This window comes from Equus quagga, chromosome 6 (assembly GCF_021613505.1).
Source record: "Equus quagga isolate Etosha38 chromosome 6, UCLA_HA_Equagga_1.0, whole genome shotgun sequence".
Lineage (NCBI taxonomy): Eukaryota > Metazoa > Chordata > Mammalia > Perissodactyla > Equidae > Equus > Equus quagga.
Window position 1 is genome coordinate 107,897,561 of NC_060272.1, and position 18,409 is coordinate 107,915,969.

The 18,409-nt window shown below is 36.2% G+C and overlaps 1 protein-coding gene across 2 annotated transcripts in view; it reads left to right on the forward strand.

The window, feature by feature from the left end:
- Positions 1-18,409, forward strand: part of RIC1 (RIC1 homolog, RAB6A GEF complex partner 1) — a 143,226-nt gene that overhangs the window by 84,547 nt on the left and 40,270 nt on the right. For both annotated transcript variants that reach the window (XM_046664335.1, XM_046664336.1), the window contains exons 4-6: positions 8,092-8,199; positions 13,028-13,170; positions 13,440-13,576. In XM_046664335.1, coding sequence (XP_046520291.1) covers positions 8,092-8,199; positions 13,028-13,170; positions 13,440-13,576 — 388 coding nt within the window. The remainder of the gene's footprint in view (positions 1-8,091; positions 8,200-13,027; positions 13,171-13,439; positions 13,577-18,409) is intronic.

The following is an 18,409-nucleotide window of genomic DNA, read 5'->3' on the forward strand; positions in this document are numbered from 1 at the left end:
AAAACAACTTGTTTGATCTGTAAAAACCTGGAGAGTCTCAGGAATTAGATGCGCTAGTACCACAGAATATAGTTGGGGGCTGTAAACAGAGGAATTGTTTGAAAAAATCTGAATAAGTATTACTATGTTTCCACCTCACAGGAGACAGGAAATATATTGTCTGACTGAACCGGAAGGATTCCAGACAGAGTAGGGCAAGGGTGAGATGTAAACTAAAGATGGGAATTAAGTGAAAGTAGTCATACTGAACAGTAGGATGTCAAGTGTTCTTCCCCTGCTTGGCTCCAGACTTTTGGCTTCCATGCTTAGATATCCCAGACAGAATTGAGGGATCCTTCTTGGGGAAATTAAACCACTCCAGGAAAATGACCTAACATGCCCTGATATTTGAAGACCTCGACAAAAATGCCAGTGGGCTACTACCCTGAGGTTCACCAGTTGACATCTAACTTGAATACACAGAGCTTATAATTAACTTTTTCTTATTAACCTGTTGAACAAACAGCCAAGGATTATTAGCCATCTTAGGAAAGTTTCCAATATAAAAGAGAGACACACAACAGAAAAAAGGAAACTCAGAGGAAATAGGCCATGCAGGGAACACAAAAACTTTGAGGAAATAATAATTAACCTCAGACAGATATTGCTTAGTAAAAACAAAGGGTGCTAGAAGAAAATAGGGAAGGTGGGTGAGAAAGTTCCTGGAATGAAAAGTACAATAGCAGAAAGAAAATATCCAGTGAAAACATTGGAAGAAACAGTTGTTGAACTCTCCCAGGATATAGAACAAAAGACAAAATAAGAGAGAAAAAGGAAAATTAGAGGTTAATATGAGGTTCAATATGTAACAGTAGGAGGAGTTCCAGAAAGAGAGAACGGAAATGGAGAGCCTTATTAGTATATTAAGGAAGCAAAACATGTAGATTTTCCAGACCTGAACTAAAGACATCAGTCACTAGATTGCAAGTGCTTGGTGCAAACAGTGATAGGTCCTCATACTTGTAGAAAGGGACATTAATTCTGAAATTTCAGAACTCACTAGAGATCAAGAGGAGATCCTAAGAACTTCCAGATGGGAAAAAACAGATCGTAAACTCTGTGAATAAAAATTGTCATTGAACTCCACAGCCACAGACCAGAGTCTAAATGACATTGGTGCAAAGCCTTTAAAATGCTGAGAGAAATATATTGACTTGTGCTTTTATGGAATTCGTCAAGCACACACTAGTGAGAACAGTATAATGATAATTCTTGTACCCATCTCCCATATTCAGAAGTTGCCAACATCACCCTTTCCTGTATGCATGCATACGTTTAGTATTTTGAAGCAAATTCCAGATACTGTATCATTTCAACCCTAAATCCTTTAGTTTTATCTGTAACAGGTAGACATTTTAAAGAAACAGCCACAATATTATTACACCTAACAAAATTAACAATAATTTATTAATATTATCAAATACTTAGTCTGTGTTCAGTTTTCTCCATGTTAACTCAAAACTGTCTTTTTAGGAGTTGTTTCAAACCAGGATCCATTGCATTTGATGGATATGTCCTAAGTTTCCACTTTTACCTAATGGTTTTGTCTGCTGTATCTGATGATCGTTCCCTGGATCTGTTATTTTTTTAAGGATTACGAAATTGTGATTTTTTTTTTTTATTCTACCATTCCTTCTGCATTCTTTAGCTGTGATCATATAAAGAAGAACTTTCTTTCATTGTCTCCTTGATATTTACCCTGAGATATAGTCCATACAGGAAAGACAGAGAGATGTTCGATTCTTTCCCTTTTTGTTGTTACAGTAATAAGTCCTAAGAACTTCCAGAGATAACTGAGTGTTTTTAGTATTGTTGTGAATGTAGGGGTTTTTATATATTTGAATTTTAATCAATTGCAGTCATTCTTTTCAGTGATCTAATTGTCACATCTTTAGCCTATGCAGGAGCTGATAAAAATGCTGTCATTTAAGTGGCATCCTTGCTTTCAGTCACAAGGCTCGTTTTACCATTTCCTGCCCCTGATTTGGAATAAGTCAAATCTCCAAGGAACTTTTGTTTCTTTCAGTGCTCAATGGTATTTTGAAGACCATGACTTGATGCTGTTACTTGGTTGTATTTGCTTTTAGGACTTTTTAATGAACAGAGCTAAAAGTAAAAAGTAAATTTTTCTTTTATGGAACTTTTTTTTAAAAATTGCAGTAATGGTTTATTACATTATATAAATTTCAGGTGTACATCATTATATTTCAATTCCTGTGTAGATTACATTGTGTTCACCACCCAAAGACTAATTACAATCCATCACCACACACGTGTGCCTAATCACCCCTTCACCCTCCTCCCTCTGGTAACCACCAATCCAATCTCTGTCTCTATATGATTGTTTGTTGTTGTTTTTATCTTCTCCTTCTTATGAGTGAGATCATATGGTATTTGACTTTCTCCCTCTGACTTATTCCACTTAGCATAATACCCACAAGGTCCATCCATGTTGTCACAAATTGCCAGATTTCATTGTTGTGGCTGAGTAGTATTCCATTGTGTATATATACCACATCTTCTTTATCCATTCGTCCCTTGATGGGCACCTAGGTTGCTTCCAAGTCTTGGCTATTGTGAATAATGCTGCAGTGAACATAGGGGTGCAAGTATCTTTATGCATTTGTGTTTTCATGTTCTTTGGATAAATACCCAGCAGTGAAATTAGCAGGATCATATCGTACAACTGTTCTTAATTTTTTGAGGAATCTGCCTACTGTTTTCCATAGTGCCTGCACCAGTTTGCACTCCCACTAGGAGTGTATGAGAGCTCCCTTCTTTCAACATCCTTTCCAACACTTGTTTCCTGTCTTATTAATTATTGCCATTCTGACAGGAGTGAGGTGGTATCTCATTGTAGTTTTGATTTGCATTTCCCTGATAGCTAATGATGTTGAACATCCTTTTATGTGCCTGTTGACCATATCTATATCTTCTTTGGAGAAGGGTCTGTTCAGATCTTTTGCCCATTTTTTAATTGGGTGATTGTTTTGTTGTTGTTGAGGTATATGAGTTCTTTATATATTTTGGATATTAGGCCATTATCAGCTATATGGTTTGCAAATATCTTCTCCCGGTTGTTAGATTGTCTTTTCGTTTTTTTGAAGAAGATTAACCCTGAGCTAATATCTGCCACCAATCCTCCTCTTTTTGCTGAGGAAGACTGGCCTTGAGCCAACATCCATGCCCATCTTCCTCTACTTTATACATGGGATGCCTACCACAGCATAGCTTTTGCCTAGCAGTGCCATGTCCACACCCAGGATCCGAACCGACGAACCCTGGGCTGCTGAGAAGTGGAACGTGCGAACTTAACTGCTGTGCCACGGGGCCTGCCCCCTGTCCTCATTCTTTTTAATTCTTTTTTACCTATTCAGCTTGGGTGATTTCCCCTAGTCTTTCGTCCAGCTCAGTGATCCATTCTTCTGTATCATCTACTCTACCTCTAGTCTCTCTAGTGAATTTTTCATTTTCATTATTGTATTCTTCATTTCTGATTGGTTCTTTATTATATTTTCTAGTTTTTTGTTGATGTTCTCACTGAGTTCATCCGTTCTTCTCCCAGGATCAGTGAGCATCCTTATGACTCTTTATTTGAACTCTTTGTCAGATAGATTGTTTATTTTTGTTTCATTTAGTTCCTTTTCTGGGGGTTTGTCCTTGTTCCCTTACTTGGAATTATTCCTTTGCCTCCTCATCTTCCTTCTTTCTGTGTGCTTATATCTGTCTATTAGACAGGTCATCTACATCTTCTGATCTTGGAGAGGTGGCCTTCTGTAAGAGATGCTTCATGACGCCCAGCAGTGTGCTACCCCCTCATCACCAGTTCCAAATGTTCCAGAAGTGACCCCTGTGTGGGCTCTGTGTCTCCTTCTCTTGTGGCAGGGTTGCTCTTGTTGCCGGTGCTCAGGGAGGCTAGGCTGTCCCCCTGGCCGACTGGTTGTAATTCTCAGCTGCACATGGCTGCTGTGGACTCTCCAGTCACTTTATCGAGCATGGGGAGCCCCAGCACAGTTGGCTACAAGGTCTGATAGCACATTCCTGTTGCAGTTTTTCTGTTATATGAGTAGGCCCCCACCTTGGCTGGTTGCTATGCTCAGGGGCTTATAATTACTGTAGGCATCCCGCCTGCAAGACTGTTATCAGCTCTCTCAGGCTTGCAGCTGAGTGGAGCTGGCCCCAGGCATGGGAGCACCTAATTGTTTTAGGCTTTGAAAGGTGGGGCTGATCCCCTATGTGGCTGTTTGAAAAGCACAAGTCTTCTGTGACTGACAAGTCCCACTGCCCACAGGGGCACACACACCGTCAATGCAGTCCTGCCCCATATGCGCCTCCTGACCCCTTGAATCGGACCCACTCACCCCACTGCAGAGGCCCCACACACTTCATCGACGTGCCACACAGTCCTTCTGCTCCTCGTGCAGGCCCTGTCCCTCAGAGGCAGACCCATTCGTCTGGCTGCAGAGGATCCAGACACCCAGCCTGTGCAGGCCCACAAGTTGCCCAAGGGCTTGCTGTTGGTGGGACCAGTCCCTAGGGTGGGCTGCCTGCCCTGGCTGAGCTGGATTAAATCAGTGCTCTAGTGGGTGGGGCAGACCCTGGGCTAACGGGCCAGGGGAAGAACTCCAATGGTGTCTGCCAGTATTTGCATCAGCACACCTGTACTCAGTCACGATAATGGCTGCTGCCAATGTCTCAGTCCCTGGAGGGGTCTCATCTCTTACTGAGATGTACCCAGAGCCTATCAGGTTATTCTCTTTTCAGCAAAGGACTGTGGCTTTCTTGTGATTTTCTGTTGCTTTCCAAAATGGGTGAATTTGTGCATGGACCCTTGAAGAACCAACTTTTTTCCCTTATGTCCAAAAGCTTTTCTCAGGGTATTCCCTATTGTTGTTAGTAGCCAGCAAAGCCAGATATTATGAGACTCGTCTCAGTTCTGCTGAGTCCAAAGAATGCTTATAGTGGTAATGCTCCCCTACTCAGGGCCCCTGTTCCTCCAGGGAAGGCTACATACCTTAGGATTGCTCCTGGCTGGCCTTGAAGTTTCATGGCTTGCGAAGGTGGCTTTTTTTCTCTCCAGAAAGGAGTTTCGTCCTTTTCCACCTCAGTCAGGACTGTCCCTTGTTGCAGGGGTTTTTTTTTTTAATCCAGTTTTCACTTCTCTCTCAGAGGTAATTGTTCCCAGAGTAGTTGTAAATTTGTTGTGTCTGTGGGAGGAGATGAGTTCAGAGTCTGCATACTCCGCCATCTTGGCATCTCTCCAGGAAGTAAATTTTAGAAAGGGAAAAAATACATTGTGAGTTAATACTGATATCTCCAATGCAAAGATTGTTATAAGTTAAAGTTTTTAAAACCTTTGAAATTTTTTTAAGTTTTAAAAGTGAAGTTAAAGATTTACTTCTCTAGTTTTATATTTGTGTATTTTTCTTATTGATAACCTTGTTTCCCAAGAACATAAACATAATTGCTTGTTTACTTTATCCTATTGTACTCATAGTAGCTCCAAAATAATATCAATATTCTTATAACAGTATTATGGCTGAATACAGTTTGATTCTTTTATGGTTTTTCCTTAGGAAATTTTCCATTAAGGATGCACAAACTACTGTGTTCCAAAGTTACTTGAAATAATTATTTTTGCTGTTAGCTTGATGTACAATTAGGTTTGTTTCTTTTCTATTTTTAGAGATTGTTGTTGATTTTCATTTTAATTTCCTTTATTAATTATATAAAACATTTTCACGTCCCAAAGTTAAAAAAAATGATAGTAATAACATCCCTCACCCTGTAGTCTCCCTTCTCTTGTAGGTATACATTTTCATTTGGTTTTGGTTGTCATTCATTTTAAAAATAGGAGTGCATGCATATAAACATATTTCCCTTCGTGTCTTACAAATGTAGCATACTGTATACAGTATTGTGTACCTTACTTTTTCACTTAACAACAGATGCTGCGGATCATTTCAGGGAGTTTTTCTACTTTTCCTTTTTTGGCTGCATAATATTTTGTTGTATGAATTCAACCAGCCCTATTGTGATACATATTTTGATTATTAGTCTTTCCTGTAATAAATTGCATTGTGTGAGCATCATTTTTGAGAAATTATGTGCAGCCTAAAATTTTACACCCAAACATTCATCTAGGCATCAAAATAAAGACATTTCAGACTTGAGATTTCTAAATTTGCTTCTCATACACCTTTCTGTAAAGCCCCAAGAGTATGTGAAGCAAGTAAGTAGAAGGTATGGGATCTATAAAATAAATGATCTAACATAGGAAGGAAACAAAGAAGTCATTAGGATGATGACAAAGGAAAATATCAGGATGATAGCTGTGCAGACTTAGTAGGGCAGTGGGCATCAGGAGCGATGCTTCCAGGGGGAAATAAAAAAGGGAATAATAGGTTTAGTAACAGGTTTGACCGTAGAGAAGATTATATTGAGATTTGTTTTTATCCGAGCTATTAAGGGTGTGAGAATACTTAGGTATAAGTTTAAAGAAAACCAAGGAAATGAAAGCATGTGGTAAAGTTAACTTCAGGAAAATTAACAAATTATGTAAAGAAAGAAATGTAGTCACTGAATACTACTTGACCCAGAAGTGAAAAATGTTTAATCATCATCATGACAACAATTTGGTAGAATTATGTTGGGAGAATGGGGAAAAAATGGGGAATGAGAGTGAAAAGTTAACAGATAATGTCTATAATAATGATGTAAAGCAGTGTAAAATACTGTTTAAAAATATGCAGGTAAATAAAGAACACAGCTAAAAGAATTGAAGCTGGTTGTCTCCTCACTAAATGACTGCTGTGGGGTTTTTTTGTTTGTCATAAGCCTTCTAACACTATTGACTGTTTAAATTATGTGTATGTCTTACTTTGAAAAAATAACCTTAAAATTAGATATACATGGAGAATGTCTCAGGGAATTCATCACAGTGTGTGTGTGTGATTAGCAGTTTAGATATGATTCTGATAAACTAATAACTCATGGTGTTCTTTTTAGGGGCTGTCAGATCAAACGTGGACATGTGTAGTTAAACATTAGCCATTCAGACATATAGAAGGAATCAAATATTCCAAGTCATGGCAGTAGCAGAACAGGATGGTAATAAAGCACCACAAGCTTCTATATGGAAAATAATCTAAAACTAAAAAGTAAGCAAAAAGGTTTCTGAGCATCAAAATAATTTTCGTAAAGCCAGGAACCTTAAAAGCTATTGAATGTGTTAGACTCTTTATACATAATTTTAATAATTGCAGACTGGTTTCCAGGATTGTAAGTGACTGAAGAGGGAAAGATGATGTAGGCAGGCTACTTGTTGCCAAGAGTAAGTGATAGCTGATAGTAAGGGAAGAGACAGATAGCTGTTAAATTCCAGCACAGGCATTGAGAAAGAATGGTTCTGTGCCATGTGGAGATAAAGATTCCAAAACAGGTTTATAGTCCTTTTGAGGGATTGTGTGTGATAGCTCAGTTGTGTTGGCATTGACCCAGCCACTCACTCTAGTGCAACCATTTAATGCCAGGAAGTTTTCACATTTAGCCATTTTGCTATTTATTACCAAGTTTTATGTGAAACATCTCTTAATTGCATCCCTGAATCTGACCTTAATTCTGATAACATACCCAAAGGATAGCAGTCAAGGATAAGGTGTGGAGTAAGGTAAGATGAGGTAAGGATTTGGATCACTTTGGACATGCACTATGTGGAATGGTATATATCTTCCATAGCTTCCCAAAGCAGAAAGGGCCATCAATCATTTTAAACAGAATATCTATTGATTTCCTTGAGAGTTTGCTTTTATCTTAAGGATTTTTTCCTAGGATTCTTTGATAACACAAGCTACATTGGTCATGCATTTTTTTCTAGTTGATAGGTAGATATGTCTGCTATTTATCTGTTTTTCGTTTGAGAACCTGAAGGACGAACACCTGATTTGTTAAGTTTGACTTTTTTTACTTTGATTGGGTATATATTAGTCATAGAGTGGAGGAGAATTCAATATATTTCTCTTTGATCCTCTGTATTTGCTATTTTTTTTTTAGAGGAAGTCCACAAATGAAGGGGACACCCCACTTTAAGGAAGAACAGTGTGCTCCAGCATTAGATTTAGAAATGAGGAAAATATTGGATTTACAAGCACCCATCATGAGGTACAGTACCTTGGTTAAATTTAGCATTTTGTGATGACAATATACAGTATACAATATAGTTGGTTAATCACATGACCAATAAAAAAGTTGATTTATTTTCATTGAGGTAAATTTTTTTAGTCCTAGAAATGCTTGATTAGCTCTTATAAAAAATGTGAAGTTTCACAGATGGTACATTATTAAATTATTGTAATAAAGCCCATAATTGGGTATACCAACTGTAATTTTATTTAGAAATTTGTATTTTTTGTTAAGATCTAAAATTGTTTGAACGGTATAACACAGTTGATGTTACTGAAAAAGATACTGATATGCATCTGTAAAAACAATGAGGGGGCACTCTCTACTGAAAAAAACTTCCCAAATATGTTGTTGGGTAAAAAAAGCAAGGTGTACTCTATATAATAATGCTACTATTTGTTTTTAAGAGGCAGCTGGTGGTGTTAGAGTATGTATTGTTCTGGAAGAATACATAAGAAACTGGGCATGAGAGCTCAGTGCTGAGGAGATGGGTTTGAGAAGACTTTTTACCATATACTCTTATTAAATATTGAGCTGTGTGGATGTAATGTATGCATATATTGAACTATATGAACGTAATACCCATGTTTTTTAAACCCTTCTGATTCACAGTTCTAATAAAAGGCTTCTTTCACCATTTCTCTTGTTAGAATATAATACAGATACTAGAAAATAGTAAATAAAATCGTATGCAAGTGGCTGACTGTTGCCTTGCCTTGTTTAATCTATCTTTTTCTACTTTATTCTCTTCGTAGAAAAAGAATCCTTTCCCCTTTTTTGGTTATTTGTTTAAATGTGATCAGGTTACAAAAGATTGAGTTCAGGTTACTCATCACCTTGGTCAGAAAGTTACTCTTCACCTCAGATTTTATTTCAGCATAAAGATCCTTTTCAAGAAGGTAACTTGTTGCATAAGGAATTTTGAATTTCTGTGGTACAAGCTAGGTGGAACTGTACAAGCATGGCTTTCTACTTCCATCTGGTGGTAAAAAATATTTGGTTCATGGAAATGGGATAGAAAAAGAACCTTTAAAAAAAACATTCCTGCCATCTTGTACAAGTTTAATTGATCAGGTGCTAGTTTTTAATCAACAAATTTAGGTGATTGGAAATCTCTTAGATTTCTCTCAAAACTCAGTAAAATAATTATGGTTTTAGAATTATATTATTATTAGCATCTATAACATGTACTTGCTGGAAATTTGATTAGAGATTTCCTGTATGACTTTGAATTGAGTGAGACCGCATGATATGTGGGCTTCATAACCAACTATTTTCCCTCCCACTACCAAAAATATGTCAGATGAAGTTAGGGATAATGGTTATGTTGTTGCTTATAGGCATAAGATTGCAGTGGTGCTGCCATCTTTTAATTTTTGTTTGAACAAAGAATAGGATTAAGCATCCAACCTTTGTTATTAATTGAAGATAGAGAATGTGGAGAAGGTAAACACTACTAATGTAATTTATAATTAAAACTCTTAGTCTATTTCTAACTAATACCACATAATCAATACTAATAAATACCACAGTTTATTTTGTGTCTTCCTCCATCTCAGGCCCTTAGGAAAGCCCTATGTAGTATATAGTATTTAATATTAGGTATTAAATATATTTACATATTTGAGGATTAGTGGTTATGAATTATATATTTCCCTATTAAGAATATTTGATTAATCAGAAAAACTATTCTACTTCCAAGATCCTACGATTCTACTTCTAAGATCCTAAATTAAAAACAAACAAACAAACAAACAAAAAACACCATCTGTGGGATACCAGATAGCTGCTATAAAGCCCATGAAGTCAGTGATTGGAGAAGTTCTTTGAGGACATAACTTAGAGTACATTTATGTGTGTTTTGTGTGTACTTAACCCCAAGGGTGCTTTTCAAAATATTTAAAAACCAGTATAGCATGAAAGTACATGGGATATTGATTATTGGTACAGGGTCCTGACATCCTCTGATGCCAAGAATTAATTCTTTAATTGTTATATCTTTGTGAGGGAGGGAATCAGTGGTGGGCCAGCACTTGGGTAGCTTGGAACAAGGCTTATTAACTAAACTTTATGGAAATACTCAGTACTTTAATAACTGACATCAGCCTATGTTTTAATGAGTTTGTTTACTTTCAGTTAATTGAGGAGGATATATCTACCTTTTTCTACAGATTCTACATCATGTTTATCACAGTCACAGTCATCTATTAATTACAACATCAAAATTGTGTTTGAGTCTATTTATATTGATGGATTTTTCTCTTGACTCTGGGTCGTGTTTTCCTGTTTATTCGTATGTCTGGCCATTTTTTTTGTCACAGAATTGTGGATAATAATGTGGAGATTCTGAATTATGTTAATTTTGTCAGAAGAGTATTGAGTTTTGCCTTGCAGACAGTTAAATTACTGGAGGGTAACCTTCATCTTGTTCTTAACTTTCATATGCAGTGATGCTTCCAGGAAGATAAGAGCAGGGAGAGGGAGAGTATAGTGTTAAAAAACCTAGTCTGGGGGCTGGCCCAGTGGCACAGCAGTTAAGTGTGCACGTTCCACTTTGGCGGCCTGGAGTTTGCCGGTTTGGATCCTGGGTGTAGACATGGCACCACTTGGCACGCCATGCTGTGGTAGGCATCCCACATATAAAGTAGAGGAAGATGGGCATGGATGTTAGCTCAGGGCCAGTCTTCCTCAGTGAAAAGAGGAGGATTGGCAGCAGTTAGCTCAGGGCCAATCTTCCTCAAAAACAAACAAAACCAATAAATAAATAAATAAACCTAGTGTGACTCTTGCTGAATGAAGACCTCTGTTAAGCCAATGACCACTAAATTACCTCTCTTGAAATGTTGTAGCAGATCTATTCTACCCACCACCTGCTACACATACACTTTATCCCTAAAATATATATTTGAAATGAAAGACTATACAGTTGTCCCTTGGTATCCATGGGTGATTGGTTCCAGGACCCCTGCAGATACCAAAATCTCCAGATGCTCAAGTCCCTTAGTCAGCCCTCCGTAACCAAAGTTCTGCATGCGCAGATTCAACCAACCATGGATGGTAACATAGCATTACAAGATCATGGTTGGTTGAATCTGCAGATGCAGAACCCACAGATAGGAAGGACTGACTTGTGTAATATTTTAAAAGGTGAACTTTCTATAAACTGGGAATTTTAATTGATTACATATGCTCTGAAGTTCAAGAGATGAAGCTGGGTAAGGGGATACATTAATCTTTTTCAGTATTTTTATAATTGGGGAAGAAAATGCAATAGATTATTCATTGTCTGAAGTCCTTGGGGAATGAGTGATTGAACTCAACCTTACAAAGAATTGAAGGTTTAGTTTAAGAATTAAAACATTAACAACATTTTTTTCATCATTATGGAGTAAAATATTTCTGAAATACATTCTTAACTTCTTAAGTATGAAAGGAAATTTAATAATATGTAATAGAGTATATATTATAGACACAGCATTTTTCATTCTTTCTTATACTTAAATTTGTTATAGCATGTGATATTCTTGAGTACTCTTAAATCCATCTTATTCCATTAGCTTTCTTGATACTAATTTCCACTGGTTTCCCTGGGTCTCTTTTTCTTTCTCTCTGCCAGTACTTTTTTTTTTTGGTGAGGAAGAATGGCCCTGAGCTAACATCTTTGCCAGTCCTCCTCTATTTTGTATGTGGGGTGCTGCCACAGCTTGACTTGATGAGTGGTGTAGGTCCACACCCAGGATCTGAACCCATGAACCCCAGGCCAGCAAAACAAAGCATGCTGAACTTAACCGCTATGCCACTGGGCTGGCTCCTCTGCCAGTACTTTTGCAGTCTTATTTATGGATTCACCTTTTCTCTTGTCCTTTCTCCTCTTCTTTGCTTCTTCCCACAAATAGTTAATGCCAGATAAAACTAGTACTGCCCCAGGGGCTGGGCATATAAGAGTAAGCCAAGTAGGCATTTATGTGCCATTAGGTAAGTAAATGTTAAATCTCCTTGCACGTATCAATAAGTGCTGAGATCATACTCCATAATTACTTTTCAATACTTAGTCAACTGAGATGTCTTCTGAAGGGAGAAACCATGTTTTATTCACTTTTGAATCTCCAACACACAACGTAGCACCTGTCATGAGAGCACAGGTTTAATAAGTGTTTGTTGAATGAATGAACAATGCGAGACTAAATAATACCCTAGAAATCCAGTGGTCTAGGACTGTGCTCTCCAATACAGTAGCCACTAGTCAAATGAAGTTATTTAAAGTTAAATTAGTTAGAGGTGAACAAAATTAAAAACTCAGTTCTCCTGTCACACTAGCCATATTTCAAACATACAATCACCACATGTGGCTAGTGGCTACCATGTTAGTACAGATATAGAACATTTCCGTCGCTGGTGAAAGTTCTGTTGGACAGTGCTAGAGGATTGTTAGATTTATACTTCATGGCTCCAGATTGTCATCCTGTCATAAGTTCTTTTTATGGTTTCTCTGCCTCTTTTCTTTCTTGTCAGCTATCACTTATCCTTCCATCTTCTAATTTGCTGTTGCAGCATTTCTAGTTTTTAATCCATCTGTGACTATTGCCACCCATAGTCTTTCATTTCTTCCACAATTTCTGATTCTAGATTGAATTACACATAGATAAAGCTGTAATATAGCTATATTTTAGATAAATGGCAGTTTTGTAAGTAGTTTCTTGATCTTCTCTGCAAGAATATTCTTCAGAGCAGTTATATTGCTACTCATTGCTTTCCCAGTACGCTCCCTTAAAAGGTAATTGATTCTAAATTGCTTACTTCCCTACAGTTTGCAGTCTGTATTGGAAGATCTCCTGGTTGCTACTTCTGATGGACTTCTTCATCTTATTCACTGGGAAGGAATGACAAATGGAAGGAAAGCTATTAATCTTTGCACAGTACCCTTTTCAGTAGATCTGCAGTCATCTAGAGGTAGTTATACTTTCTGCATGGGGTAGAACCAGATGTTTAATATTTGATATAGACATTTTCTACAGATGAACATTGAGTTTTCTACTTTGGAATTAATTATGCAAGAGAGGAGTGTGTGTGTGTCAATAGGAAGGAGTACTTTAGTTGTTTAGTGTTGTTAGTTCATTATTTTGTCCTTTTATCTGTCCTTACAGAGTTTGCAAGCAAAAATGTGAGGGAATTATTTACTGTATTTGTATTCATATTTCACATACTTATTTTTTCATCAGCAGGTTCATTCTTGGGCTTTGCAGATGTGCACATCAGAGACATGGAATACTGTGCCACGCTTGATGGTTTTGCTGTTGTGTTTAACGATGGTAAAGTTGGATTTATTACGCCAGTGTCGAGTAGATTTACTGCAGAGGTATGACTTACTAAAACTTTGTTTATTTTCTTTATTTTACATTTATTAATTTTAGTCTTTGTTATTAAATCTCTCCGCCATTTTCCTTATTTGAGATTTTAGTGATGGTTGTCAATTAATTTTTTTAATCAAAACTATACATATAAATAGTGTAAGTAGACAAATGTATTAGACATGTTGAAGAAAAATGATAGTTCCTGCCCTCCTCCCTGCTCTCTTTGGGCCCAGTTTCATTCTCAGAGGCAACTACTTTTTATTCCTTTACTGCTTATTTTGATATTTATTTTCAATAATCTGAATATTTCCTGTAATTTTTAGTTTTTAGGCTGTGTTCATTGACTTCCCACTGTGGAAAATGACCACTTGCTTTCCTCTTCCTTGTTGGCACCACACTCATATTCTTCTCACCGTCTCAATTTGATTATTGTGATTTTGATTAGATTACTATTCATTGTTTATATTGTTATTGCTATGTAAAATCCATTAGTACCTGAGCCATATGATAAGTTATGATTATTTTTCCGTTACTGCAGATTTCCCCTCCCCCTGGGCATTAATAATTGTTCTTTACGTTTGCTTAGTTTTTATGTACATACCATAACTCAACCTCAAACTGTCTGCTGGTTATGTAAATATCCGCTTGATTCTTTCAAACACGTTAGGTGTTCTGTCCATTTCATCTTCTTGAAGAAATTTCTCTTGGAACCTTCTCACGTGCTCCCAACTGGATTGGTGGCTCACTATACATACCTTTAACACAATTGTACTTTTGGGCTCTCCATCATCATCATCCTGAGGATTCCTTTTATTCTTTATTTGGATGAGATTCTTTCATAGTTAATGGTTAATATATGATTGATTAATATATGAATTTGGTTACTGTGACAGAGACTTAAAATAAAAATTTGGATTCATTGGAACCTCTCTGGGTTTGGTTGATCTTCACCATGCTTCAGGAGGTAACTGAGTTATCTCCTTTCCTGCCCTCTCTGTATCCAGTGTTAGCATAGAGGGACCACATTCAGCATGTAAACATTCACTTACTTATCCCTGTTTTCATTGTGGTCTAGAGACCAGTTTTTTTGTTGGATTGGAGGTAGGGTATTTCTTAGCTGTTCAAATTGGGAGGTACTCTAAGAAGATCTAGCTGCTTAAGTAGGCTTTGAGCCAATCCTACTGCTTTTAGTTCAGCCTTTCAGAGACATCTAAATTCCCAAGCCTTTTGTGTACCCTACAATGTAAATTTAACTGTTTCTCAACATTGTTTACTGCCAGTTAAGGATTTTATTCATCCGTATGCTTCTCAGCTTCCAAAATTTTTGATGCTACCTCCTCTCCCATTCTTGTCCTTACCAGTTTATGCTTTTTGAAAAAAATCTTTTCTGTTACAAAAATTGGTGTTTTAAGAGTCAAAGAAGCTAAATATTCATGTTCAGTCTGCTCTTTTAAACTGGAAAGGATTTTAAGTTTTGAAGGGCATATTTTCTCTACATCGTATCAGCTTTCTGATTCCTAATAAAATATTTTCCATTAACAACTTTATTCAAGTGGTAATTTACTAAATAATACATTTGTGATCAAAACATGTCAATATATAAATAAGAATAAAAATAAGCTTCTGAAGAATCTAATTTTTTTTACAAGGTGCATATATTTGTAATTATGTTTGGGATTTTTTAGGGTTTTTTTGGAGGTATAAGTGACATTCAACATTATATTAGTTTCAGGTATATAAGATAATGATTCGATATATGTACATATTGAGAAATGATCATCACAGTAAGTCTAGTTAACATCCATCACCATACTTAGTTACAAAGGTTTTTTTTCTTGTGGTGAGAACTTCTAAAGATTTACTCTCTTAGCAACTTTCAAATATGCAATACAGTATTATTAACTATAGTCACTATACTATACATTACATCCCCATGGCTTATACATTTTATAAATGGAAGTTTGTGCCTTTTGACCCCCTTCACCTATTTCACCCACCTCTGGCAACCACCGATCTGTTCTCTGTATCCATGAGTTTGGTTTTGTTTTGTTAAGATTCCACATATAAGTGAGATCATACAGTATTTGTCTTTCTCTGTCTGACTTGTTTCACCTAGCATAATGCCCTCAAGGGCAATCCATGTTGTCACAAATGGCAAGATTTCATTCTTTTTTATGGCTGAATAATATTCCATTGTATCTATATATCGCATTTTCTCTATCCATTCATCTGTGATGGACACTTAGGTTGTTTCCATATCTTGGCTATTATAAGTAATGCTGCAGTGAACATGGAGGTGCATATATCTTTTTGATTTAGTGTTTTCTTTTTCTTTGGATAAATACCCAGAAGTGGAATTTCTGGATCATATAGTAGTTCTCTTTTTAATTTTTTGAAGAACCTCCATACTATTTTCTATAGTGGCTGCATCAATTTACATTCCCACCAATAGTGCTCAAGGGTTCCATTTTCTCCCACAACCTTGCCAACATTTGTTATTTCTCTTTTTGATAATAGCCATTGTAACAGGTGTGAGGTAATATCTTGTTGTGGTTTTGATTTGCATTTCCCTCATTGTTAGTGATGTTGAGTATCTTTTCATGTACCTGTGCCTGTCTGAGCTCTTCTTTAGTAAAATGTCTATTCAGATCCTCTGCCCATTTTTTCAATCGGATTGTTTTGGAGTTTTTTTGCTATTAAATTATATGGATTCTTTACATATTTTGGATATTAACCCCTTATCAGATACATGATTTGCAATTATTTTCTTCTGTTCAGTAGCTTGCCTTTTTGTTTTGTTGATGTATGCTAAGCATTTAAGTGTTTTTACTGAAAACAAAAATATTAGAGCTGAAGAAGTGATTGACTCATTTCTGAGTATCAGCTTTTATTATTATTTGGTTAAAGAAATTTTTCCAGTAAATTAAGGATTTAAAAAAATAATGAAAAATAGATGGACATTATTAAATAAGTTATAAATAAAAATTATAAATTACAAGAAAACAACATATGTATTACCAGTAATTGGGAAATACACTAATGTCATATTTATATTAGGCATTTATTTAAGTGCTTTGGAAAAATTCTATTTGGCATTGTTTAATACATTTAAAGATGTATTAAAACATGTCAGATTATGCTGCTCCTCTGCTCAGAACCCTTCAATAGACCTAGATAATTAGGACAAAACCTGCTGAGGACAACTAGAAAGGCTGGAGAAAAAATATTTTTTTAATGTACTTAAGGGCTTTGGAGAACAAACGAGAGTAAAGCACTACCAGGCTAGGGGAGGCCAGAGGCCCAGTGAGCTAAGCCCAGTGGCGTGAACAAACACGGCTAGATCCAGTAACACAGATGGATCTCACACATGTGTTGAGTGAAAACCACTAGACACAAAAGAATACGTACTGTGACTCTATTTTATATAAAATTAAAGGAAAAATAAAAACATAGGCAGTTCTGAATTAGAGTTTGTATGGATACATATTTAAGTGGTAATGGTTTAAAGGAAAAGAAGGAAGTGATTACCACGTAAGTCTGGATATTGGTTACTTTTGTTGTAGGGGTGAGGGTTTATTGATCAGGAGGGACACTTGGGGGACTTTTGAGTACTGATAATCCTTGGCCTGAGTGGTAACTCCACAAGGGTTTACTTTGTGATATTACTGAGGTGTACATTTTTGTTATGTGCATTCTTCTCTGATGTATTATAGTTCATAAATAGAAAAGGTTAAAGAAGTTAAAGATACTCCAGTGACTACCCAAATAAAAATTAGAGAAAAAGCCAAAGTTCTTATAGTGGCTTTCAAAGCCTTATAAATCGGGCCTTCTACCTGTTACCTCATCTACTACTTTTCCTTCCTCCATTCCACTTCACTCCATCTTTGATGTTCTTTGAACATGCCAGAAATGCTGTTACAATAGGGCCTTTATATTTCCTACATCTTCTTCAGTACTTTCCTCAAAAGACACTTTCATAGGGAAAACCATTTAATATTAAATCTTTCCCCCATACTCTCTCTTTCCTGTAACTGCTTTTACCACCCTCCAGTACACATTGTGATTTTTTTTAACTTGTCAGTCTCCTGACAAATGTAAGGCAGGGATACAGGTAGGGATTTTGGTGTGTTTGAATCCCTGCCATGTATCCTCAGCTCCTAGAGCAGTGCCTGATGAGAATAGTGGGCATCTGGAAAATATTTGTTATGGGAATGAATGAATGAATTTCAGTTGAAGCAGTGGTCCAGAGAAACAATGCTCAATGCTATCTTTACCATTTTTTGTTATCTAAAATAATGTCTAGTTTTATTATTAAAATTGAAAAATAAATAAAATTCCTGCAAAAAAAAAAAGCAGATATTCCGTGTTTAGATAGTAGAATATATAACTCATTTGGGAATTAAATAAAATCTGTAGTATTACATTTCAAACAGAATTGTAATTATATTGGATTCTCTAATGTTTACTATTGGGATTATCCAAAAATAAAAGTGCTGTATTGTAGTGTGCTATTTTTAGTGCTTACTAACTCACAGTCATTATAGTTTTTGCCTTAGAATTTATAATGTAAGGTACTCTTGATTTTACAAATAAAAAAAGACAATGGAGCTGATCTATTCTGTATTTATATTCAGAATTAAATAGCATTTAAGCTTAAGATTTAAGCTTTTTATTTATTGAATGCTTAACTTGTTGAATGCTAGGCATTGTATTAAGTGATTTACATGTATGTGTGTTCTTATTTAATCTTCAAAACACTCTAAGAGGTGAGTAATTTGCAGATAAGAAACAGAAGCTTGGAAAGGCCAAATAATCATTTAAGCAAGTGAGTGGTAGAC